This window comes from Peromyscus maniculatus, chromosome 16, assembly GCF_049852395.1.
Source record: "Peromyscus maniculatus bairdii isolate BWxNUB_F1_BW_parent chromosome 16, HU_Pman_BW_mat_3.1, whole genome shotgun sequence".
Lineage (NCBI taxonomy): Eukaryota > Metazoa > Chordata > Mammalia > Rodentia > Cricetidae > Peromyscus > Peromyscus maniculatus.
Window position 1 is genome coordinate 66,827,763 of NC_134867.1, and position 27,768 is coordinate 66,855,530.

The window sequence follows — 27,768 nt, forward strand, 5'->3', positions numbered from 1 at the left end:
TTATCATTCCTTTTTCAACCAGATCTTAAGATTTTTCATGGTTGGTGTATACAATCTCCAGGAGCCTACCATTGTTCTGTAGTGAATTGTTCACCGTTATTATTGCTCATGAACATGTAATGAATTGGTTCTCTGATAAGTCATCCTAGTTTTCTGTCTTCTGTTATACGAACTGGAATTTAAAGGGTAAACAATAGAGTAATACTTGGATTTTGAAATAAAATAAGCTTAGGTTTGTTTTTTTTAATTGTATCATTTCATTTAGCATATTTACCTGAAAATTGTATCATCTTAATACAGATTAGATGCAATTGCTCGAGATGCTGAATTGGTTGACAAGTCAGAAACAGACCTCAGAAGACTAGGAGAATTGGTGCATAATGGTTGTGTTAAAGCTTTAAAGGACAGTTCTTCCGGAACAGAGCGAACAGGTAGATTCCCCTCAGTTAACCTGGTTGTCAGTTTCAAATGATACTGAGCCATTCTGAGCGATAGGAAGTGCAGAGTGGAGAAGAGAATCGGAGTTTGATGGCAGTGTGAGTCTGTGCTTTAGTCCCTGATGTGTTGTTCTCTTGGAACATAATTTCAGAAATTACTGTTATGCTGTCTTGAGTACATGAGTGGATGAAGAGATTTTTAAATATCCACAGGCTGCATTATTTTGGAACATGCATAGTTATTTCATTATGCTTATTTTCTCATTCATCTACCTAAGGAAGAATATCTACATAAGGTTTAGTAATCTGATGCACTGGAGAAATCATTGTGAAATTCTTGTCTAGGGGCTGCTGGTGTTAACCTATCTCTTGCACTAACTGACACAATCTCACAAGGGACTTTTTGTGAATTCATACCTTCTGGTCTAGTTAGTAGTATGTATAGTTAGTTAAATTGATGAGATTTTATTTTTTAGCAAAAAAAGTAATACATATTAAATATAAAATAAGTACTAGCATATGCTGTTTTGTTTTGTGAATTACATAATTATATATAGATATGTATAGATATCCACATATCTATACATAGATATATGTACAGATATGCTTTTCTATACTCTTGTTTAAAATAAGGTGGCAGACTTGGAAAAGTGAAGGGGCCAACATTCCGAATATCAGGAGTACAAGTGAATGCGAAGCTAGTCATTGCTCATGAAGACGAATTGATACCTTTGCATAAATCCATTCCTTCGGATCCAGAGGAAAGGAAGCAGTGAGTGACTTGCCTTACAGATTCTGTTACTTAGTAATTGTGTTATGAACATAGGCTACATTTTTTTGACATTGACTATCTGTCAATGAAAAGTTTTAGTTATTATAAAAATTTTTATTTTAGGGAGTTACTAAGTTGCAGTTATTTCTTCCTTTAATATTAGGTATACAATCCCATGCCACACAAAGGCAGCTCACTTTGATATAGACTGGGGCAGAGAAGATGATTCCAATTTGTTAATTGGCATCTATGAGTATGGCTATGGAAGCTGGGAAATGATTAAAATGGATCCTGACCTCAGTTTAACACACAAGGTACTTAAGTATTTATTCTTTTACTCTGTTAATTATTAATATTGGCTTTGAGTTATTTTAATTTTTAAAAATTATTTTGAAAATATTTGAAAATAAGTAATTGAGAATAAGGAAATAAAGGTCCTAATTATGTGATTTTTACGTTACAGCTTGGTTCTAATGAAATAATTGAATTTAAATCTGAAGATTTTGCTTTTATTTCTGAATTACGTTTTTGTTATTAAGACAGGTATAATTTTCCTTCACATTACTTGGTTAAAATTTTTCCATTATTAAAGGAAACAAAAAGGAACCTTAAAGTCTTAAAATACCCTTTTAAAAAGTTAGTAATTTTAAGTAATGGTCTCACTATGTCAGAACCCTGATTCTTCTGTCATGGCCCCTTGAATTCTGGGATCATTGTGTCTTAGAAAATCATATATTTTAAGGAAATATCAACTAATGTTAGTAATTTGGGTGATTTTATTTTGTTGTACTAGCTAACACCTTTTCCTTCCTTCCTTCCTTCCTTCCTTCCTTCCTTCCTTCCTTCCTTCCTTCCTTCCTTCCTTCTTTCCTTCCTTCCTTTTCTTCCTATTCTTTTCTTTATAAAATGAAAATATTGGAAGCATTTCTTTGTGTTGTCTTTTTCCATCTTATGTGTATATGTGTTTGTGGGAGCATGTGTGCATGTTTGTGGATATCAGAGAGCATCCTGGCTGTCATCCTCAGAAAGTTCATCTGGCTCCTTCAAGACAGAGTTTCTCATTGTCGTAAAGTTTTCTAGTTAGGTTAGGCTGGCTGGCCAGTTAGCCCCAGGTATCCTCCCGTCTCTTCCTCTGCAGTGCTCAGGGAGTACCTTAGACAGTTTTGTTTTGTAGCATGAGAGTTCTTGTTGCTTTGGTTTGTTTGTTTGGCCTTTGTATGTGTTTTGAGGCTGTGTGTGCATGTGCATGCAGTGTGTTGACACAGGACTTACTAGCCTGTTCATCCAGGCTGGCCTTGAGCTTGTGATCGTCTTTCTCCTGAATGTTGGGATTTCATGTGTTTGCCATTACAGTGGCTAATCTGAGAGGGTTCTTCTTCAGTATACTTACAGAATTTATTCATTTATTCCAAGAGACAGATGGCAGTGAATACCGGTAATAATCCTAGTGCTCAGAGACAGGAGAATTACCCCAAGTTTGAAGACTGGATCTCAATAAAGAAGAGAAGAATGGACAGGCAGTGGGGCGCACACCTTTAATTCCAGCATTTGGGAGGCAGAGGCAGGTGGATCTCTTGTGTTTGAGGCCAGCCTGGCCCATAAAGCAAGTTCCAGGACAGCCAGGACTACACAGAGAAACTCTGTCTTGGAAAAACAAACAACAACCAGAGAGAGTGAGAGAGAAGAATGAATTTGTTTCCAAGGAAATTAAATTTGTTTATGATACAAGTTTAAAAACTGTATTTTGTAGCCAGACGAAGTTGTTATTACTACCCAGCTTCCTGCCCTCTTGTAGTATACTACATACTTTATTCTTCCAATAATATTATAAGTATTAAAAACTTTAGTGTGTGAGATATATTCATATTTATTAAATTGTATTTTTTTCACCAGTAAAATTTTTATGTTATTTACAAAAGACAGCCTGAAAAATGCATTGCCCTTTCAGATTCTTCCAGATGATCCTGATAAAAAGCCACAAGCAAAACAGTTACAGACACGTGCAGACTACCTCATCAAATTACTTAGCAGAGACCTTGCAAAAAAAGAGGCTCAGAGACTTTCTGGTGCGGTAAGTTAAAAATGTGGATGTTTAAAATCAGTTTACTCTTGTAGAGTTATTTGACCATGCTAGATGTCTGTAGTTAATGTTAAGAACTGCATTGTTCTTTAATTTAATAGTTTTATTTGGTTATGACAGTACAGGGAATGCTTTTTGAGAGGCCAGGCCTATATATTATTTCAAAGTATTATAAAGTTTAATGGAGAGTGTCAAAGGTTATAGATTTTATTAGGCATTCAAAAGATTTTTAAAAAGACTTTATAAAAATGTATTTTCATTGTATGTGTATGAACATTTCTTGTGCATGTTTGTATCATGTATGTTGCCTGGTGCACATGGAGTCCAGAGGAGGGCATCAGATTCCTGGAACTGGAGATAATGCATGGTTGTAAGCTGCCATGTGAGTTCTGTCCTTTGCAAGAGCAGCACATGCTGTTAACCATTGAGTTATCTCTACAGGCCCCAGAGGGATTGATTCCTCACTCCCGAATCTTTTCAGACCTTTAAAAGTTTGCCTGTAACCATGATGTCAACAACTACCTGTGTGGTATCAAAAAAAAAACTTGTATCACTGTGTTGGTGCCACTGAATTTAGTTGTAGGTGATAACCTGAGAGTCTCTCTGAATTGCAGTGGTCAGTACCTTTGACATTAATATGCTGGATGTAATAAGTTGTGTTCCCTCTATTGACTCTAACCTTGGTGCGACTCATTACCTACATGCCAGTATTATGTGTCTAAGCTTCATAATAGGTTTTTGATGTTTTTAAAATGGGAAATCAGTGACATTGATTAAATATAAATAATTACTTCTAGGGAGGTTCAAAGAGGAGAAAAACAAGAACCAAAAAGAATAAAGCAATGAAGTCCATAAAAATAAAAGAAGAAATAAAGAGTGACTCATCTCCTCTGCCTTCAGAGAAGTCTGACGAAGATGATGATAAAGTAGGTACACTTTTGCAACAGCAGCTGTTAGTGTGGAAGGGAAGTTGAGCTTTAGAAATGGAATTTTTTCATTTTTTGGTGGTTTATAATATAGATTTATCATAGCTGTAATAGATACATGGGTGAGACACAGATCAAAGGCCCTTTCCTTTCATACTCTTGCCAATTAAATGAGCCATCTCTTTTAATTTTATTCTGAACTTGAATGAGACTGGCTTACTTTAGAGGAAGGTAAATATTGCATGTATCATTAGTAAAAGGATTCTGAGTTATATTTTTTAGAACCCACATACATGCAAAAAGAGTTAAAAGGAAGGTAAAAGATAAAGAGGATAAGGAAGATAGGGAAATAATTTAAGGAAAAATAAGACAAAGAAGCTATGTAGAAAGAAAAAGACATAAAGAAAAAGTAGGCAAATCATAGTATAAAACTTAGAAAGTAAAAAGTTGTATATTTACATCTTGGAAGATAATAGCATCAGCCCAAACTATTTTCAGTAACTGAGTTCTTCAGAAGTTTGTGTGGGCGTATATTTGAGGGGAGCAGTTGGTTTGAACACCTTGACAAGATAACATTACTAGGAGACATTTATTCTTTGTTGTTGATGTTATTTAGCAAATTAGCAAGGAAATTTTAGTAACAAACTTAGCAATATTAAAGTGGGCCATGTTCAAGGGCTGAGAGGTCTCCAGTGAAGCTGGGAGAAAGTGAAATGGATGACTATTCACTGAAATAAGTACTTGTAGAAGAAAACAAGAGTAATTATTCTGAAAGAGCTAATCATGTTGTCTTTATAGTTGGGCTTTTGTTTTGTTCTCTTTTTCCAGTTGAATGAATCCAAACCTGAAAGTAAAGACCGGTCTAAAAAGTCTGTGGTGTCAGATGCTCCAGTTCATATCACTGCCAGTGGAGAGCCAGTTCCCATAGCTGAGGAGTCTGAGGAGCTGGATCAGAAGACATTCAGTATTGTAAGCTCCAGAGCTTCTTATGAGAACTGTTCAGTCTTCAATAAAGACTGAAGTAGAGGGGTTAAAAAACTCAGGCAACTTTTATATTGAGGATTTTAAATTTTTCAGTTCCTGCTCCAGTACTAGTGTACAAAGGTTGTTCTTACTAAATTCAACCTTCTATAGATCAGTTAAAAAATTACTATAGATCAATAAAGACTTAAAATTTCACTTATAAAGGAAATCAAGATGAAATAATGGAGAAGTGCCCCCAGTGATACAACAAGAAGGTGTGAAATTTCTGAAGTTTAAACTAAGAATAGAAAATGTGTTGTTACAGGCTGCCAAGAAGGAAATAGTATAAATATACAAATAGTTTTACTGTGTACAAATGCATACCTTGTTCATGTGTCTCCTCTTAGAGTGTTGTAGAATTTGGATCTTTTTCTAGTGTGAGTCATTAGCTTCTTTAGTTGCTTGTTGTTAGACCTGAATTTCGTCTTAGGTCAGTTTTGTCACTGTTAATCAGTTTTAGCACTTGAAAGAGACTCTGTCACCTCAGCAGCCACTGTGCCCAACTCTGGCTTTTGTCCCTTGTGTTTAGACTCCAAAGTATGAAATAATTAGCGCTTATTCATTATCTGATTCTGAGATGTGCTTTAATGTAGGTTTAATCATTTTTTTTTCATGTTCTTTTAACTATAATGGGTTGTAATAGTTTTTGTAGGCTTCCATTTTCTTTGCATAAGCATATGTGCTATGTCTGGACTGTGTCTCTTCTTTGGGTTTATGAACTCTGGGATTCCATTTCTTCTTTTTCAGGATAGCCTTTTTGCTTGTGACTTAGATCTAACTTCCTTGTCCATTTTTAAAATTGATTGCTTTTCATTATTCTGCCATGGAGGAGAGAGGTGGAGGGGAAGATCGTGTGCTGTGTTTTGAGGTGGAAACATTAAATTCTTCACTTGAACTTCTTCCCCTACTCCATCTGCTTCTTTACTGAGTAAGGGGAGATCATACCTCTTAACTTTCCTCACACGTCCTCTTTAGCCTTCTGGTTTTCAAGGAATTGTTAAAATAGAAAGTTTCCTATTGTACCCAGTGCATGAATTTCTTTATTCTTTTGTATATCCTAGAGAAAAAGAATGTAATAACTTTAAGCATATATTCTTGAGACAATCATTCTGAGCTTCCACTGGATTTTACTAGCAAGCAAGTTCTGTTGACTCTACTTCAGGAAGCCATAGCTACTATATCACTAAGTTATAGCTGCTATGTCTTGTGTCCTTCAGAGGCTCTTACTGCTTTGGTCTTCTCCATCCTACACCGTACTCTTTCCATATGGAAATTTGTACTCGAAACAGTCCCCACAGTATTTACAATGATAAGGAAGGTGAATCACATCATGTCATCTCTGTACATAGAGCTCTCAAAGTTTTTTCCATCTCTTTCAGGATTAAAAATTCCTCTCAAACTTGTAAAAGGCTTAAGTGTCTGGTTAGTTCTCACCATCTGCCACCTCTCCCACATGGTTCCAGCCACACTAGCATTTGATCTAAACCTGTTGTCAAAAAACGCTTTCAGTATCTTCACAAACATCACTTTTTCCTGGATTCTAATTACGTAGAAGGCTCCCTGTTTTCTTTTTGTCTTTATCTTAGTTGTCATCACTGTTTCTTACCATCTCTTTTATCATCGAGTCTTGATTCCATAAAGTCATACCTGTTTTGTTTACTTCTCTATTTTCTAGGTTTATTCATAAAGCAATATATACACTGTGTACATATTTTATCTCTTTAAATTCAAAATTTTATATTTCTTGTGTGAGTGTATAATGTGTGTATGTCAGTGCTGATACCTGCAGCAGGACATACACACATGGAAGTCAGAGGACAGCTTTTGAGACTTGGTTCTCCTGCTGTGGGTTCCGGGACTCAGATTCAGGTCGCCAGGCTTGATCAGCAAGTGCTCAGTGCCTCACCTCTCAAGCCCACTTGCGTTTTTGAGGCATGGTCTCACCTGTTGCTCAGGTTGACCCTGAACTCATGCTCCTGCCTTAGCCTCTGAAGTACTGGGATTATAATTTTGAATCACCATACCTGCCTGGCTTATAAAGTTTTCAGTAATAGTTGGCAGAGAGCAATTATAAATAAAACTAAAATTGGGTAGGAAATGAAGAGTTCTTTCACATAGCCCCAAACCTCCTTTTTTTTTTTTTTTCTAGTGTGGTTGGCTCTTAAAATTTTTTGTTTTGTTTATTTTTTGAGGAAGTATGTCATGTAGCTCAGGCTGGCCTCAAACATAGCCAAGGAAGATCTAGAACTTGTGATCCTCCTGTCTTTGCCTCCTGAGTTCTTAGATGTAGGCACAGACCACCACACCCAGTATTACGCTCTGCTGCAGATCTAGCCCTCCACATGCATTCTACTGACTGAGCTACAGACCTCTCTTCATGGGTGGGGCTGTGTGTGTCCTGTGCACAGTCTGGCCTTGACCATTTGTGCAGCTCAGGACGTCCTTCCACCCAGATCCTCCTGCCTTCTCATGTTGCAGGACTGTAATTTTTCAGTTGAAAAAAACTATAATTCATAGATTTGATTTTAAATTATTCCTGACAAATAATGGAGAACTGTCTACCAACTTCTACCAATAGGTAGTAAAACAGAGTAAATTATTCATGAACAAATCTACAACTAAGATAATTCATGCCGGGTGGTGGTGCGCACGCCTTTAATCCCAGCACTCGGGAGGCAGAGCCAGGCTGATCTCTGTGAGTTCGAGGCCAGCCTGGGCTACCAAGTGAGTCCCAGGAAAGGCGCAAAGCTACACAGAGAAACCCTGTCTCGGAAAGAAAAAAAAAAAATTCATAATGGCCTCTCAGGGCAAAAGTACAAAGATTTTTTTTTTTTTAAAACCAAGTAGCATTATGTTAGTTAAATATTATCTGATGATGACTTATCTGTATATTTGTAGAACTAAACCAATTTCCTTGTCATCAATATAAACTTAAATTCGTACTTAACAGTCATTTTCATAAATTTATCTAAACTCTTGGGCTTTTTTTAGTGTTACTTCAGTAAAACTGAGTCAGAAAATTTGTGTATCATTTTATAATTGTGTAAGGTATTTATTAAGAAAAGTGGTTTCTGCTGGCTTTGCCTTATTCTCCAATCTTCCAGAGAAGCAGCAGAAGTTTTTGTAGCCACAGTGTTCTGCCCTAAAGGTTTTAAAGAATAGATGATTTATACCAGTTGCTTAATTCATTTTAATATATATATATAATTTTTTGCTTGCTTGTTGGTTTTTTGCTCGTTTGCTAGTGAGCTCATTATGTGGATCTGCTCTCTAACATTTTCCGTCTATTATAATGTATTCAGCCTGGAATGTACTTGTTATACTTCTAGTCATTAATGTTGAAAACTCCTTAGAATGGTACACTGTAGTATTAAAAGTAGCCAAAGCTCTATAAAATCAAAAGCTTTTACTTCCACAAAAGCTGATGTCAGGTGATAATGGAAGCTTTCCTTGCCTGAAAAAAAGCAAAAGAAGAAAATACCGAATGTATAGAATGTTTGAGGTGACGTGTAACTGCTTATTTTGAAACTAGGCAATGCTGTGTTCATTCATGTAAATATCATGAACAATACAGTTTACCTGAATTGGGTTTTTAATACGTGTATTTCTGTTGTTTTCAAGTGTAAAGAAAGAATGAGGCCAGTGAAAGCAGCTTTGAAACAACTTGATAGGCCTGAGAAAGGCCTTTCGGAAAGAGAGCAACTAGAACATACTAGACAGTGTTTGATCAAGATCGGAGACCATATCACAGAATGTCTGAAGGAGTATTCTAATCCTGAGCAAATTAAGCAGTGGAGAAAGTAAGTGGGACACCTTTGAGGAGATGTTGAATTCATAATTTTAAGTGTAACAGTGTTTCTTCACTTATTTTTCTACTTCCAAACACATAGTGGGAAACAGTGCGTAGAGGGTAAACTTGAATGGTTCTTGTTTTTATGTGTGTCTCTGTGTGTATGTAGTTGCCTATGAAAGCCAGAAGAGGGTTTTTCATCTCCTTGATCCGGAATTGTAGGCGATTGTGAGCTGCCTGACTGTATGCTAGGAACTGAACCTCGCTCTTCTAGAAGAATAGTGTGTGTTTGTAACGCCTGAGCTGTCTGTGCAACACCTGGTTTCGATTTTTCTTTCCTTTTACGTTTTTTTGTTCATGAGTATTTAATTTTGCTTCATAAGCTTCAAGTGGCATCTCTGCCTTTAGAAAACAGTGAGTAGTAAAAAGAAATCTCCCAGCTGGAGAGATGGCTCAGTGGTTAAGAGCATCTGGCTGTTCTTCCAGAGGTCCTGAGTTCAATTCCCAGCAACCACATGGTGGCTCACAACCATCTGTAATGAGATCTGGCGCCCTCTTCTGGCCTTCAGGGACACATGCAGACAGAACACTGCATACGTGATAAATAAATAAATCTTTAAAAAAGAAAATAATTTCACTAAAGTTCAGATTACATTCTACTTAAAAATGTGTTTATATTCACAAAATGAAATTGGCAATTAATCTTTATGCTATAGACTCACTTTTTAACAGTGCAAAATACAAACCTATTTTTTTTTTAGGACTAGTAGAAACAGGCGATTTTAAAATTATAAATATGATCAGGTGTGGTTTTCATTAGTCAGCCATTTTAAAGATTATTAGGTGTGGATGTGTTCAGTCTCCTAGACAAGTTAGGAAAGAAAACAGGCGCCCCTGAATGACACTGGCCCGTTAACCTACTGATTCTTCACTCCGTATTCATTTCAGCTACACATCAAACCAAAGTTAATGACACTTGTACCGAGTGATGGTGATTAAAATTCTAAAGTGTTCTATGCTTGTGCCCATGTCTTCTTACACTCCTGGAGGACCCATTTGTAAAAGAAACTAGGAGGTTAAATAAAGAATTTGTGTTAAAAAAAATTGAGCTGTCACATTAGAGAAATCACTCACCTATTGGAGTGATCACAGGGTTTGCCATGAATTGTTCAGTCTTCGCCTTGGCTAACTTTGGTTTTTATGACCATACACAGTCAAAGCTCATTTTTCAACTAATGTATACTTTGAGTATATTGCAAACAATGAGAAACAACCCTGAAGTTCTGTATTCATAATGTCTGGCTTAATTTTTCCCTTGTGGATGGAATAGATAGAAAGTAATTCCCTTTTCTATAGGGATAGGTTTCAAGACAACCATTTCCCCATGGATGGTGCGTGATACCACAGTTGTACTGAAGGCTGGATGATACACTATTATTTCTCTCTATAGGCATACCTGTAATGACATTTAATTTATAAATTGGGCTCAGTAAATGATGAATTTCCCTTCTCCTCTTTATTTATGTTCCTTTGTTCCTCCCTTTCTTGGAGAAAAGGTTTTCTTTTTTAAGAACAAAAGTTGAGTCTAGCAAGATCACTCAGTGGGTAAAGGTGCCTCCTGCCAACCCTGTTGATTTGATCCCCAGGAGGTATCCACATGATGGGAAGTAGAGAGCTACCACATGTGCTCTGCGGCATACATGCCCACACACATGCACATAGAACATGGACAAAATAAATAAAAATATTTTTAAAATAATAAAATAACAGAAGAAAGAATAGCTTACATTTAGACCTATCATTGGGCATGAGGTCCTGGATTTTATAGCTAGCACTGTTGAAACAGAAATCAAACAAGAAAGAAAATAAAAGCAAATGATAAAATAAAAGAGCTGGCCTCCTGACAACTCAAGAATAGTTACTGAGTTTTCAGGATGAAAGAAGACAAAAGACTGCACTTAAAAAGTTGATAGTGAAGACCGGAGCCGTGATTGTAGAGCCAGCGACTAGACATGTCTCCACAGCAGTCCTAGTTGCCTGCTTTAGTTATTGCTCCCTGCTTCTCTGTTTTTGTTTCATGTGTCTTAAAAACAACTAAAATGAAATGCTGTTTCATTTAAAGGCCACTGTAATACATTGAGGACCAACGGGATTTTATTTGTTTGCCATTTTCATATGTCTCAAATGCTTACCCTTTATACAACAATATCTTGTGAAAAAATCTGAAGTTAGGGCTGGGGACATGTCTTCATGCATAAAGAATTTTTATTCCAAGCATGAGGACCTGAGTTTGGATCTCCAGAACCCACAGAAAAGCCAGGTGGGTGTGACAGCCCTCTGGAAATCCAGAGACCACAGTGTGTGTATAGTGGAGGACAGGAATCCCAAGAGCACTTGTCAGCCAGGTGAGGTGTGACCTTGTTCAGTTTGTAAGGTGTCATGTGATTGAGGAAGACACAGTTTTGCATGTGTCCGTGCCACTCTATACACATGTACTCACATACATGTGAACATAGTCACACACTACACACCAGCACACAAAATATTTGAAGTAATACTAATATTTTACAAGGGGGAAAAAATAAGGGGGAAGTCTTTGTAGGCCTGCACTGGGTATGGCAAAGGAAGCACCCTGCACTGGAACTCCTTGAATGTGGTGCTTGTTCTAGGTCTTTGTGAGTCCTGATGGTAATCCCACTCACCTCTGGCGCTTTGCCCAGGATGAGAAGTTGTTCAAGTGACACATAATCAGGAATTTGGTTTCTAGCTAGAGTTTTCTAAAGATAAATGTATTTTATAGAAAATTTAATTATTAACCAAAAGGCAATTTACTAATAAGTACCCTACCTCTTATTGTTGTAACTGCAGACTGTGTATATGTTAAAGGTAGACTATAATTTAAAAGCTAGGTGAATTTTCTGTTTCTGTAGATTTCAGGTATTATTCAGTTTGTTATTTCAACCAAGTTTGCTTTCAAATTATATTTTAAGATAAATATAACTACTGCCTTTTTTGTCTTATGACAACTAATCTAACAGGTTTAATTTGGAAGGATATTTGATAATTTGGCATTGTATTATATATATATATATATATATATATATATATATATATATATATATATATATTGAGATAACCACTATTAATGTCTACCTTTGTATGGGAAAGGCCTAGACACTAGATGTACTGTGTTATACTCCAGATTCATATTCCCTGTTTATTATTCTTGTGGCTATTATGTCCCATTAAAAATGAAAATTATTGTAATGTATTACTTAGGACCATTCTTTATAAACTTAATCTGTTATCTGCTATTGTTCTTACTCAACTATTAACATATCTGATATTACACACATAATCTATATTACTGAATGGATCTTTGACTGCTTGCTTAGTGTGTGTGTGTGTGTGTGTGTGTGTGTGTGTACATACATATATATACACACACACTAATATATATAATGTACCATATATATATATATGTATATATATATGGTACATTTCAAATTAGGATAAAACACTAGATTTCATCCTCTAAAAATGAAGGGATTTGAAAGAGAAATAAAACCATTCATGTGATTGGAGACTTATGTGTGCATGAAATTTTGAAAAGTAAACATGAAGATTAATTTCATTATTTTATTACTTAAAAATTATTTTGTTTTTTCTTTGTGTATGTGCATGTGCATGCATGTGTGCCTGAGCACGCCACAGCACATGTAGGAACTTGTTGAGAGACTTGGTTCTCTCCACCATGGAAGTCCTGGGTTTGAAGTCAGGTGTGAGGCTCAGCATCTTGTACTTGCTGAGCTACCTTACTGGTCTCTGATAATTAACTTCTTTAGTATGGACTTTGTTTCTTCCATAGAGGGCTATGGCTAAGAGAGTATAAGAGGTTCTATGACAAAACTAAATATTTTTTACCAGATTAATTTGCCATTTTTTTCTTCTAGAAACCTGTGGATTTTTGTATCTAAGTTTACTGAGTTTGATGCAAGAAAATTGCATAAATTGTATAAGCATGCTATTAAAAAACGACAAGAATCTCAGGTAATTGGTATATAATACTTTATTCTTTAAAGTATGTCATTAAAACCATACACATTCTTTATTATCCAATAACATGGAGAATTCAGTTAAGAAAATGTAGAAGTAATGAAAAAATTGACAAATACCACTAGAGTGCTGTGCCTGGCACAAACAAGATCCATAGCATAAGCTTAAATTAATAGGCAGGGAAACAGGATATTAAATTGGCCTTGTGAGAAGTAATTATGAAAGGAACATAATATTTATATGGAAGAGAAACTGCTCGGTATTATCTAGAACAATCACAACAAAACAGTGTGAAACCTCAGCTACAGTACAGAGAAGCACACCCTATCTGTGATGCTGTCACTGACAGTGTATGCTTTGTATTTAACCATTAGAAATTTTCAGACAAACTGCATTGGAGTGTTGCTCAATAAAATTACTGAACAATACCCATAAAAAATGTCAAAGTTATAAAAGAAAAGACTGCCTCAGAGACATGATGACTAATTGAAATGTGGGTTTCAGATTGGCTTCTGGAGCAGAGGACATAGGAGAAATGAGAAATCTGACTGGAACGTAGTTGGGCTGATAGTGTATCATATCATGCTGTGTCACATATGGAATAACATCAGCAGATGGGTGGTGCACATTGGAGACTGTCACATCTTCTTCAGCTTCTCTATCAAGTCTAAAATTATTTTAAAATCAGTTTTTAAAAATGTGGAGGAAAGTTTTTTGCCTAAAGAGAACTGTAAATTTTATATTTATGTATTCTGTGTATGTATAGTATGTGTACATATATAGTATGTATACCTTATTCAACATCAGCATTTTCTTAACGATACCCAACTTAAACCCACCACTGCACATACTGTCCTATAAGAGTATTTTAAGCTACTTGAATGTGTCTGATGTTTGTTTTATTTCAGCAAAACAGTGACCAGAATAGCAACGTTACTACTCATGTGATTAGAAATCCAGGTAAACCTTTAAGATTTCCTTCTTTTTCTTTCCTTTTCTTTCTCTTTTGTGAGTGTGAGTGTATGTGTGTGAGTGTGTGTGTGTGTAGGTGTGAGTGTGTGTGTGTAGGTGTGTGTGTGTGTGTGTGTGTGTGTGTGTGTGTGTGTAGGTGTGTGTGCCTATGGGAGCACAGAGGCCAGAGAGAGGTTTGAATGTCCTCCCCTGTAACTTTCTACCTGTCCTCAGAGGAAGGGTCTGTGAACCTGAGCCCACAATTTTCAGCCTGCAATCCGGCAAGTATTAGTAATCCTCTTCTGTTTGCTTCCTTGGAGCTTGGCCAGGCTTGCTATGTTTTTGTTAGGATCTGAACTAAAGGCCTCATAATGGCGCAATAAACACTTTTAATTTGTAAGATGTCCAAATTCCTTCCTTTTGTTCTTTAAACAAAATTATTTTTTTTAAAAGTTGTTATTCTTAGGCCAGGTGAGATGGCTCAGCAGGTAAGGGCTCTCGATACCAGACCTGAAGACCTGAGTTTGATCCCTGGAATCTACATGGTAGAGAGAGAGAACCAACTCCCTCAAGTTGTCCTCTGATCTACACACACACACACACACACACACACACACACACACACACACACATACCATGGCACATACACTAAATAAATGTGTTGTTTAAAAAAAAAAAAAAAAAAAAAAAAAGTTGTTATTCTTGTTCAAAGTATTTTATATTGAGAAAGTGCTGTAATTCTAATTCATTATATTATTTAAATCATTTAAAATAATGTTTTAGTTATTTCTTCTAAAAACAAGCCTTTAAGCCAGTTATTGTAGGGCTATTGTTAAAAAAAAATGCTCATTCTGTTAGTCACAAAATATAGTCTGAGACAAATATATGTGCCTCAATAGTTTCCAGTGGTGATTTTTAAAAAAAAAATTTTTATCTGAAAGAGAATTACATCACTTTCCCTCTCTTTCCTTCCTCTAATCTGTCTCTGCCCACCCCCCATGCTTTCCCAGTCTCATGTTGATAGCCTCTTTTTCTTCGGTTAGTGAGTGTGTATGTGCGTGCGTGCGTGCGTGCGTGCGTGCGTGCGTGCGTGCGTAGAGCCTGCTGAGCCTGTATTTGTGGTTTGTACATGGTTTCAGGGCTCACCACTCTGCACCGGACAACAGTAAGGGCTCATCACTGGCAGAGGCTAGAAAGCTTCCCCTGAGCCATCCCTAGCTGCCTGTAGTTCTTTGTCTAGGGTGAGACCTCATAAAATTTCTTGTCCCATATTAATATGTCCACTAATATTGCCATTGTTCTGGGCATATTTCTGCAGTCCTTTCTAGGAGAGACTTGTGTTACCACAGACTTCCTAGTGCTTTGCTTCTCTACCTCCTCTTCTGCAATGCTCTCTCAACCATAGATGGAGGAACTGTGGTCCATTGGGACCGAGCTGTGCCCATGAGCCATGGATTCCTTCATAGTGTCCACTTGGGGTTTTCTGTGATGGTTTCCATTTGCTGTAAAGAGGCTTTGGTGAGGGATCCTAGCTACACTTACTGCAAAACGCTTTAAAAGCTTTAGTTCTGTGTTTATAAACCATTTTTAAAATGCTTTAGCTACCAGTATTTCAGAATTGATTTTGTTTTGGCAGGAGTTACTGTTAATTTAATTTTAAGTATTTGTAGCACATTTTAAAATCCATTAATGGAGTTTCACTTACTTCTCTAATAGATATGGAAAGGCTAAAAGAGAACACAAACCATGATGACAGCAGCAGGGACAGTTACTCTTCTGACAGACACTTATCTCAGTACCATGACCATCACAAAGACCGCCACCAGGGAGAGTCCAGGAAGAGACCTTACTCTTCATTCAGCAATGGCAAAGACCATCGTGAATGGGATCACTACAAGCAAGACAGCAGGTAAACTGGAAAGCAACTTTAAAAATTTTTCTTCTACCCTTCCTTCTCTTTTTAATTATATTTGCTGCATTTGGGATAGACCTATTCCATTTTTATGAGAGCATATCAAATCTTATTTGCTTATAAATTAAAAATTTATAGTTTTTTCTCTCATGATTTTGCAGTATTAAATTGGCATCAGAATATGTGATGAGATCTGAAGTGTTGTCATTTTAAGTAGTGCAGTGTGTTACAGCTGCACTGGCAGCGTGTTGGCTCAAGTACAGGCTTCCTATGGAGAGATTTCTGCGTTGGATATTGAAATCCTGTGAGGCAAAATATGATTTAACTGCAAACTATACTTTATTCCTTTATTGTTTAAAGAGTCTCCTTCATGACCTGTGATCATTGCTAAAATTTAAATTCAGAAAACCGAAAAATAAAAGTAATGGTCAGAAAGAAATAAGAGGACTCACTAAGTGTGTAAGGCCACAGCCATCACAATATAAGCACATTAATTGTAGAAAGACTTTCCATTAGGGGCATATAACAGGAAGAAAAGCTCTGTCTGTAGCTGCATATGCCAGTAATATCACAAACTTCTGGAGGAAGGGTTTATCACAAGAATCTTTGGTCAACAGGATCATTTTTATCTGAAAAGGCAAAAATATGTTAGAGATTTCTCCTGGGGTAAATTTCTTTGTGTATGTGTTGACTTATTACATAACCAGTTGCGTGAGAACATGTTCAATGGACATCTCAAACTAGTGAAAAGTTTCCTATATGACTCTTTTAGACTACATTCTGGTATTTTAATTTCTTCTCCTAGAAGCTAGTAAAGGGCTTCAGTTTTGAGGGGCTTCTGTGTAGCTGTGGTTATTTGAGTACATCTCAGACACTGAGGTGCACTGATATAAATGATTCATCAGTGAAATTAAAATGCTTCTAGGGTGCTCTCTGTGGTTCTGTATGGTCTTGTGAACCATCATGTTCATGGGCATTTCTAGTGAGTGATTTGTTTCTAGGTAGGGATGTCTAGTGACTTCTAAAGCTACTTTATGAGGTGGCCCTGTCATGCAGTGGAGAAGGGATTCTAAATTTGATTAAACACTGAACTTCTACACAATTAAAATATGTTTTAAAATATTTATAATTTTGTATAAGGTTTTATCTGGGAACTTTAACTTACTAATTTGACTAAAAGGCTAAATTTCTCTTTGATTAGGTACTATAGTGACAGAGAGAAACACAGAAAACTGGACGACCACAGGAGTCGCGATCACAGGTCAAGTTTGGAAGGAAGCTTGAAGGACAGGTGTCATTCTGACCATCGACCTCACTCGGACCATCGACTGCATTCAGACCATCGATCAAGTTCTGAGTATACACATCATAAATCTTCCAGGGATTATCGGTTTCTCTCTGATTGGCAAATGGACCACCGAGCTGCCAGCACTGGCCCTCGGTCACCTTTAGATCAGAGGTCTCCTTATGGTTCCAGGTCTCCATTTGAACATTCAGCTGAACACAAAAGTACACCTGAGCACACCTGGAGTAGCCGAAAAACATAACAGAAGCTGATAATTTGTCTATCTGGACTTTGGTTTTAGCCATAGATCATAAACCAACACAGTAATTGCCTTACATGACTTGAAGATGCAAACAACTCTTCTATCAGTAGCAGTATTGTTACTTCTTTCCAGGACGCAAGGTCTATTATCCCAACAGAAGAGAGAATATTTTTATATTTAAGGATTATGCTGCACTGTACTGCAAATGCTGTAGTACTTTTTTTTTTTTTTCTTTTTTAAAGAAATGGAAAATGTTTACTATACCAGGGACCTCAACACTGCCCTCCCGTATTAGGCTGAATAAAACTGTTTTTATGTCAGTGATTTTTGACTGACTCCATTTAAATTATGTTGTATATGAACTTGACTCTGACCTGTGATCATGTTTCAGGAAGGAATGAAAGAGAGTTCTTTTCTTAATAAAGAAAAAACACTCAAGGACTTTGTTCACTTTCCAAAGCTACTTGTTTACATTGTGCCCTGCGACCACCTTGCCGCTTCCCATCACAAGCTTGAATATTTAAATCCTGTACTTATGTCTGTAATATAGCCGGGAATTTCCTGTTTGTGATTATTATTATGCCTTTTTACAGAAGAAGATGGCTGTAAATTATTGTAAATGTATTAAATGAGCTCTCCTTCCTTGCCCTTCTCAGGCTGTTTCTGACTGTTCCTTTCCCTACCAACTCAGGCCTTCTTAAAAAAAAAATCAGTGTAATAACACTTTTTAATGATTTGTCTTGATAGAATCATTGTTTAGAATGTAAAAATGGGGAAAGGGGCCACTTCTTTCTTTTAGTCCTCTTTTTATATTGAATATTTTTTATTAGATACATGTTTTATCCCTCCTTTTGAAAGTCAATATTATGTTTGTAGTTTTACAGAAGAACTGGTGAGGGTAATATGTGAATCATAAACTTCATGCTCTGGGAACTTTTTTTCAGATGCATTTGGTTTAAAAGGGTATGTGTATGAACACTTTCAGAATTCAAAATGGCCAAAAGTTATTGTAAATCCATTTGTTTTCCCTTTTCATGTGGGCAATAATGTCAAATGTGCTATGCAGCCAGGTTAACATTTTAGATGAATTTGATTAACTTTTTAATATAAACTGTTACAGTGCACACTGATTGTAAATAAAAACCTTATATATGACAAATTAAATTTAAGAAAAAGGATATGTGGGCTCCTGTAGTTTTCTGCTCCATTCTTGTTCCCTCAAATGTTTTATCTTTTTTTGTTTTGTTTTGTTTTTGTGTGTGTGTTAAGTAACAGCCACTAGAAAAAAAAAAAAGGTATCTTGGTAAACAATTGGAAATTGATAATATGTAGTACTACAACTATCTGTTTGAAGACTCTTAATCTTTGTATGAAGTACAACAGGTCATAGATGTCTGCTTCCTATAGCTGGGTGCCTTATTTACTCACAATTTTTTTTTCTTATATTTGGTGGGAATTTTGGATGTATGCTGTGTAACCAATTAGAATATTTACTCCTGGACTTGTCTCCATGGCTTAGCTGTTGGGGAAATCCAAAGTTGGTCTGTGGATTTGTATTTTTGTATTTTCCTTTTATATAGTTAAGTCTAAAATTTATACAAAACGAACTTTTTAAAAAGCAGTTATATCTTTGGCATAAAGTTATCCTAAAGCAAACAATGTGTTTTTATCTTTGATATGTGAGGTAATGTGTTGGGGAGTAACTCAACTTTTAAACATCTAGTTATAATTAAAGATAAAAATGATGATAGAACCCAGTGCTGGCACAAAATTTTTAAAATTTTCACTTTCTCCACATTTAATGTAAATGATCATTTTATTCCTGAAGAACATTTCCCATAAATCTTAATATTAACACAGCAAATAGCTCAGGGTCAGCACTAGATTCCTGTGTGGCTAGGTCATTTGCTTAAAAGACTGTTGTACAAATTTTGTAGAAAAATAATGCATTTTTGGAGAATGGGCTTTTTTTTTTAAAGTTTGACATTTAATTGAGTAATTGAGTTAACTAGCTGAGTTGAATGAAAATCTAAAGCTGTATGTAACATTTATTGAGTCTGTTAATTATTTGTAAAAAGCCAGCAATTACATAGTAAAGGAGCAAGCCATAAAGTACTGAGATGCAATGAATAACATCAATCCGTAGATATAACAGGGCATTATAAAAATGCTTATTTTTTTGTCTTTTACATGCTCACTCTGCTTCTCTATTTTTATCCGTTTGTTTAATTTTTTTAAGGATGAGAGATTATGCATAGCATTGTACCAATTAACCTTCCATTTTAATAACAAACAATAAAAATTCTTATGAAAAGCAATGGCTTGTCTGCTTATAAAGAAAACCCTCTGTTCAGGGCGTAAGAGTTAGTCTTCAGACTGGGGACTAGTGAGAGACCAGAACAGCTTCAGCCACTCCAGGGTTGTGTAAAACAAGAACCTCTGCAATTTGTACAATGTAGCCTGTTAACCATGTGATCGTTTCAGTTACTATTTTTGCAACTCACAGTGAAAGGGTTGACTGGACTTTGTGGTAAGATTATTCGAGAATATTCACCAGCCTTCTATGGTTTTTGCTTTTGTTTTGTAACTTTTTCTGCACCTGGAACTCACTGGGCGTGCAGTACAGGCCAGCCTTAAAAAAGCTGTCCCACTGAAATGGCATGGTATTTTTTTTTTTTTTTGAGATTATAATATAATTACATCATTTCTCCTTTCCCTCCAATATACCCCTTCTTGCTTTCTTTCACATTCATGGATTTTTTCCCATTAATTGTTTTATGAACGTGTGTGTGTGTGTGTGTGTGTGTATGTGTGTGTGTGTGTATGTATTCCTAAATAGAGCCTGCTCAGTCTGTATGATGTTAACTTGTATGCATGTTTTCAGGGCTGATCCATTCGGTATCGGACAGCCAATTGGTGTTCTTCCCTGGGGAAACCATTTCTCCCACTCTGGGCTTTCCTTAGTTGCCTGTAATTCTTTACGTATGGTTGAGGCCTGGTGGACTTTCCCCATCTACTTTGGGATACCTGCTGTTCAGTTCATGTTTAGACAGTTTTATCTGCACCAAAATAACTGTTTTTGGCTAGAAAATTACCATTGGGTCATAAGTAACTTGTTATATCCAACAGTTTTAAAGGGGCAGGAGAGCGTTGTGGCTTGGGAGAACTAACCACTGTGTTGAAAGTTGTTTTTAAGATTTACCAGCAGCCGGACGGTGGTGGCACACACCTTTAATCCCAGCACTTGAGAGGCAGAGGCAAGCAGATAGATCTCTGTGAGTTCGAGGCCAGCCTGTTCTACAGAGTGAGATCCAGAAAAGGTGCAAAGCTACACAGAGAAACCCTGTCTCAAAAAACAAAAAACAAGAAACAAACAAACAAACAAAAAAAAAAAACAAGAAAAAAAAAAAACAAAGATTTACCAGCTTCATCTACATATGAAAGTACCTCTGTTGAAATTTCTAAAAGTTCATTACTTAGCAATCAATTTGGTTCATTACTTAGAAAACATGTTTTAGATGTTTCTGAATTGATAAGTAAAACATTAAAACTCAAGACATCTTTTTTGTTTGCTCGGCTACTGTATGGAAGATTTGTGGGGGTGGAGAGGGGACATGAGTGAAGACACTGCAGCAGTGTGAGCATCTGGAGATACTTGTTGGGTTAAAAGTTTTAGAATGTTCAGTTATAGGTATTTGGAAGAAAAAATTTCCATTGCAATTATATTTTCTACTCTGAATAGCTTTTGTAAAAACTTAATGCTTTTATTTTATTTTATTTTATTTTATTTTCGAGACAGGGTTTCTCTGTGTAGCTTTGGGCCTGCCTTTTCTGGAACTCGCTTTGGAGACGAGGCAGTTCTCGAACTCACAGAGATCCGCCTGCCTCTGCCTCCTGAGTGCTGGGATTAAAGGCGTGCGCCACCACCGCCCGGCTAATGCTTGTTTTTTAAGTTAAACCTAAATCTAGCTATAAATTCTCTTGGGTACTTCCCATGCTGGGTTATTTATCCATAAGGCCATCTTGAACTATAGCAAAAAGGGAGGAACAAATTGCCAAATGAAATATTTTAAATTCTATATTCACTCTAGTTAAATCTTTTTTTTTTTTTTTAATATGAGGAGTTTTAGTTTTTGCTGACATACAGTGAGGCAAAATAAAATAGGCACCATGCAGAATTCTAAAATACACACATTTTTAGCAGATACACAGCATTCTGTGCACATTATAGTCTATATAAGGAAGTGAAAAAATGCAAACTACCAAACTTTTCAATATTAGTTTACACACACAGAATAAGACCAAGTAGCTGTTCGATTTTCCATGAATTTATTGTAAAAATAGATAATACTAACAATCTGACCTTAAAATTTTTTTCATGGTTTGTTGAACACTGAATTTCATTTTCAGTCTTTCTGAGATCAGGCTTCCGAACATGTGCTAATCTGTTGTTGAGGTACCTGTTTTGCCCTGTTCACTTATATTTATGTCCTTATGCCCAGAGCACACTATTTTTTACTAATGTAGGCAGTAAGCTCCCAAGTTTACAAATATTAGTCCTATGTACTTTTTTAGAATGATTCTGATTCTTTAAATTTCTTTTCTTCCACATTTATTTTATAGCCAGTTTACTAATTTCTATTAAAAGTATGCTGAGATTTTAGTGGCAATCACATTGGGGAATAGTCTCAAAGTATTGAGATTTTCAACTCATGAACATAGGATAGATCTCCACTATTTAAGATTGTCTTTCATTGGTGTGCTACCAATCTTTTGTGTATGTTGCTAGACATACACAATTGTAATTTTTAGGATTTCATAAAACTTGTTTTTATGACTGTGATCTCTGACCTTGGTATACATCAAATTTTTTCTTTTTCTTCCCCTGGGGAGGGGGTCAGTTAGGGTGGGACCGGGTCTTTCTATGTAGCCCTAGTTTGCTTGGAACTCGTGTAGATCTGTCTCATTCTGTTTCCCAAGTGTTGGAGTTAAAGGCATGTGCCACTATGTTCCAGGCTCTTTGATGATTTCCATATCCCTGTCTTAAAAAAATGTTTATTTGTATCATCACAATCTTAACACCTTTTATTTTTTTACTTACTAGGTATTCTGTAGGCTTTCTAGTGTTCCTAAGAGGAGATATCTGTCTTATCCCTGAGTAGAATTAATTCCATTTTAAACTACTGTTTACAGTATTAACCATCAGGTTAGTTGTTTATACTCTGTTGCAATTTTTAAAAAGATGTGTTTTATTTGTACTAGAGTTCTCTTGAGTAACAGATCTTGTAAGTGGATCTCTTTATTAGTATGACTTATAAGCTGTGGTCCAGCTACTCCAACAATGACTGGCTATGAACAGAAAGTTTAAGAATCCAGTGGTTGCTTAGTCCATGAGGTTACATGTCTCAGCTGGTCTTTAGTATTTACCACAATCCTGAAGAAGTAAGCTTTAATGCCAGTGAAGGAATGGACTTGCTATGGAAGCAAGGACAAGCAGGCAAAGAGCAAAAGCTTCCTTTTTCCACGTCCTTATGAATGCTTCCAGCAGAAGGGGGGGCCCAGATTGGAGGTGGGTTTTTCCAGTTCAAGATCTGAATTAAAGGTGTGTCTTCCTACCTCATAGATGCAGTTTAGAAGTGGATCTTCCTACTTCAAATTAAACAAAAATCTCTCATAGGTTGTGCCCTCTGTTTTGGGGATTTAGTTAATTACAGATGTAGTCAAGATGACAACCAAGAATAGCCACCATATTATTACTATTATTTTGGTTTTTTAAGACAAGATTTTTCTGTGTAGCCCTGGCTATCCTGGAACTTGCTCTATAGACCAGGCTGGCCTTAAATTCAGAGATCCTCCTGTTTCGGCTTCCTGAGTGCTGGGATTAAAGGCTTGCGCTACAACCCCCTGACAAAACCCCATAAACTAATTTGTGAAGTTAGATGACTTGGGAGTCATGGGATCCCATTGGCCTTGCCACTCGGTCTTCCTGTTCTGTCTTGATCTCACAATACTTGCTTTTTTTTTTTTTTTTTTTTTTTTTTTTTTTTTTCAGAGAAATGACCAGCCAAGAGCTTTATGATGTACTGGCATCTACTGATGATGTTGAACCATCTCAAATGGGTAATTTGTGCTGTACCCAAATAGACATTGTCTTTCCTGTGAATACTTGCCTGCAGCACTGGTGTGCATGCAAGACAGCTGCTGTTCACATTGAGCCTGTAAGCATTCATTCTGATGTAACTGATTGTCCTGATGAGCTTTATGCATGCTTCCTGCCAAACCTCGAGTCTAGAGTTCATGTAGTCTAACTCCTCTAAAAGTTCTGTCACTTTCTGGAATTCATTGCTTGTTTTTCTTAGGATAAGAGGTGCATTCTTTTGTAAGTTATCTGTGTTTTAAGAAGCAAAACATCAGTGAGTTGTCCTTTTGTTTTTCTTTGTCAACTTTATCCAGAAACACTACATATAGTAAAATACATATAGTGCGTTATAAATGTGTGCTTGGTGAGCCCTGACAGTGCTATCCTGCTATAATAATGATGCAGAATATTCCCTTCTCTCTGAAAGTTTTCATTGTGCCCCTTCTCTACTAACCCTCATTCAGAATCCATGGTGCAGGAAACCACACACTGATCTGCCTTAAGGTACAACAGCATGTATCTGTGTTTGCCAGGATTTGAATTTGAATGGCCAGTAGTTGAGATCATGTTGTGCATACTCACGTGGTCTGACTTTGCCCCACTCAGAGTTTTTGAGATTCTGTTATCCATGTGTGTCAGTAGCTCATTGTTTTTTGTTTGTTTGTCTTTTGTTTTTAATTGCTAGAGGTGGCACAGATTCTCACTTTGTTTCTGAGGATAGCCTTGAACTCCTGACCCTCCTGCTGCCATCCCCCAAGTGCTTGGACAAAACACATGTGTTGCCATGCCCAACTCTTTTTGTCCCTCTAACTGCCTTGTGATACTCTATTTGTGGGTGCGCTCCTCACCTAATGAAGAGGCTGCTTTGTTTTTAGTTAACAGGAATAACATTTCTATTTGTTTTCTTTTGAAAATTGTTTTATATATGTTTTTAGCTTGGGCGTGTGGCAAGAACATTGAATTTTTTTAATTTAAATTTTGTTATTTGATAATTTCAAACACATATATACTCTTATTACTCTCCTCCACACATTCTGTTATCTCTCTCCTATTTCTGTCAACCCCATGTCATCCCTACGAGTCCCTGTCACAGATTCATGATTTTTTTTTGTGTGTGACCTCTTTAGTGTAACTCAAGCCATGTATGTGACTATTGTATTGGAACTAGCTACTGGAGCTTTAAATAAGGATAAACATATACTGAGGCATTTTTCATTTTGTGTGCGTGTGCGTGTGCGTGTGCGTGTGCGTGTGCGTGCGTGTGTGTGTGTGTGTGTGTGTGTTAAGAACACTCGAAACGTTTTTCATACAGCACACTAGAACTTTCTGCCCTTACTCAGTGTGACTTTGTTCCCACTGGCCATCTGTTCACTGCCTCTTCTCCCCATTACTCTCCCTAGCTTCCCAGAGCCAACACTCATTTTTTATAAACTAACCCTTTAGATCCCATGAACAAGGGAGATACGGTGCTTGAATCTGCCTGTCTTATCTCAACATATGCCTCCTTTCCATCAATGTCATAAATGATATCTCATTATTTTATGAGTGAACAGTATTCCGTCATTTATATGTACCACCTTTTCCCACCACCCCCCTGTCAGCTGTCCATTTCTGAATTTCTATTTTGTGGTTATTGTGAGTAAGAGAACTTGGGCACGTGAATCCTCTTTAACATATGATTTTCTTCCCTGTTACTATAACCAGCTGGTGGAATACCTGGATCATGTGGTAGTTCCAGTTTTTTTTGGAGGAAGTCTCATATGCTTTTCCTAAATGACTAAATTATATTTTTATCAATAGTGTATTGTGGTACTACTTTCTCCACATGCTCTCCAGCAATTTGACCCTAGATATTCTGATTGAGGTAATCTGATATCTCATTGAGGTTTTGACTTGTATTTTTCTTTAATGTGAACATTTTCTTTTTCTTTTTCTTTTTTTTTTTTTGGTTTTTTCGAGACAGGGTTTCTCTGTGTAGCTTTGCGCCTTTCCTGGAACTCACTTGGTAGCCCAGGCTGGCCTCGAACTCACAGAGATCCGCCTGCCTCTGCCTCCCGAGTGCTGGGATTAAAGGCATGCGCCACCACCGCCCGGCTAATGTGAACATTTTCTATACACTTATTAGTCATTTATATGTTTTTGAAGATAAGTGTCTAATTGGACCCGTTATGTGTTTGTAAATTAGGTTATGAGTTTTTTTTCCTATTGAGTTTTGAGGCATTTTCCTGATCTTTTGTCTAGCAGTTCACTGTTTCTGGCCTTCTATTTACTTAATATACTTTGAGTTGGCTTTTTGTATACTGTGTAAGATAGGCACCCAGTTTCTTTTTTCTTCATGTGGATCTTCACTTCTTTTAGCATCTTGTTTTTGATGCATGTTCTGTGCACATGTTTTGAAATTCAGTTGATGTAGCTGTATGGATTGACTTTAGGGTTCTCTGTTTTGCCTCACTGGTCTGTATTTATGCCAGTACTGTGCTATTTTGATTACTAGAGTTTGGTATTATATTTTGAAGTCAAGTAGTGTAATAATGCCTCCTGCTGTGTTCTGTTCCTTGGGATGCCTTATCAAATAGGGTTTTGTGATTTCATTAAAAAATTAACTAGGTGACTAGAGAGGTGGCTCAGTGGTTGAGAGCACTTACTGTTCTGGCAATGGACCCAGGTTTGGTTCCCAGCATCCACATGGCAGCTAACAACCATCTAACTCTAGCTCCAGGGGACCCAGTAAGCATAAAATTGCTTTTTATGGTTTGGGGAAGTGTTTTGAGCTTTCATTTTGGGTTTTACTTTTATGCCATTGTCCCATCATGAATCAATTTTTTTTTTTGTTTTGGTTTTTCGAGACAGGGTTTCTCTGTGCAGCTTTGCGCCTTTCCTGGATCTCACTCTGTAGACCAGGCTGGCCTTGAACCCACAAAGATCCGCCTGCCTCTGCCTCCCGACTGCTGGGATTAAAGGCGCCACCACCGCCTGGCATGAATCAATTTTTTTGAGTAAAGCTTTTAAATTTATTTTGTGTGTGTCAATGTTGCCTTCACATGTATGTCTGTGTGCCAATTGCCTGCCAGATACCTGGGAAGGCCAGAAGAGGGTGTTGAATTCCTTGGAATGGAATTACAGACTGTTGAGAACTGTCATGTGGGTACTGAGACTCTAACGCAGGTCCTCTGGAGTAGCGGCCATTGTTCCTAACCACTGAGCCATCTCTCCAGCCCCCACATACCAGTTTTTAACAGAAAAAGAACAACTTGAGATTTATCACTCCTCCACATAGATTCAATTTTTCGAGAATCATTGTTGAAAATAGTGTTCTTTTCTAATTGGGTTATTTTAACTTCTTTACATATATAAAAAAATCTGTTGACCACATATGTGTGTCCTTGGATATAATGTCTTACCTGTTGTGATGGCTATTCTTGGTTGTCAACTTGACTACATCTGGAATTAAACCCAAGCAGCTGGGTACACCTGTGAAGGATTTTCTTAATTGAGTCATTTGAAATCAGAAGACCCACTTTGAATTCAGATCTTTTGAGGTGGGAAGATCCACCTTTAGTCTGGGCCACACCTTCTGGTGGTAGCCTATATAAAGGACATGGAAGAAGGAAGATTTCTCTCTTTGACAGTTTGCCCTTGCTTTTGCTGGCAAGTCCATTCCTTCACTGGCATTAGAGCCTGCTTCTTTGGAATTCTGGCATATACTGAAGACTAGTCGAGACATCCAGCTTCATGGAATAAACAACTAATGGATTCCTGGACCTTCCATTGGTAGACAGCCATTGTTGGACTAGCTGGACAACAGCCTGTAAACCATTCGAATAAACCCCATTAGTGAGGTTCTCATCCAGTGAGAGATCCTTTCTCAAAGGAGTAAGTTGAAAAACAATAGAGGAGGATGTCTAGTGCCCTGCTCTGGCCTCCCAATGGATCTGAAATTATGGGAAGAAAGCCCCTTTTCAGTTTGCTCTCAGTATAGGGAAGTGATGAAGAATTGCATCATGTGAGTTATGGACCCATAGTGTATGAGGCACTAAAGGTGAGGGTTAAACCAGCTAGTGGCACAGTCTCAAGATATTTCAAACATACAAATCAAAAGATTATGCCTTTCAGGATCAGAAAGTTGATTGTTTCA

The 27,768-nt window shown here is 36.9% G+C and overlaps 1 protein-coding gene across 4 annotated transcripts in view; it reads left to right on the top strand.

Moving 5' to 3' along the window:
• The window catches only part of Chd1 (chromodomain helicase DNA binding protein 1), an 82,665-nt gene extending 62,857 nt beyond the window's left edge, over positions 1-19,808 (top strand). For all 4 annotated transcript variants that reach the window (XM_076552993.1, XM_076552992.1, XM_042261965.2 and 1 more), the window contains 11 exons: positions 301-431; positions 1,071-1,209; positions 1,373-1,523; positions 3,158-3,280; positions 4,087-4,215; positions 5,044-5,184; positions 8,860-9,038; positions 12,982-13,078; positions 13,993-14,044; positions 15,752-15,944; positions 17,149-19,808. In XM_076552993.1, coding sequence (XP_076409108.1) covers positions 301-431; positions 1,071-1,209; positions 1,373-1,523; positions 3,158-3,280; positions 4,087-4,215; positions 5,044-5,184; positions 8,860-9,038; positions 12,982-13,078; positions 13,993-14,044; positions 15,752-15,944; positions 17,149-17,494 — 1,681 coding nt within the window. In that variant the 3' untranslated portion in view covers positions 17,495-19,808. The remainder of the gene's footprint in view (positions 1-300; positions 432-1,070; positions 1,210-1,372; positions 1,524-3,157; positions 3,281-4,086; positions 4,216-5,043; positions 5,185-8,859; positions 9,039-12,981; positions 13,079-13,992; positions 14,045-15,751; positions 15,945-17,148) is intronic.
• Positions 19,809-27,768: the final 7,960 nt, after the last annotated feature.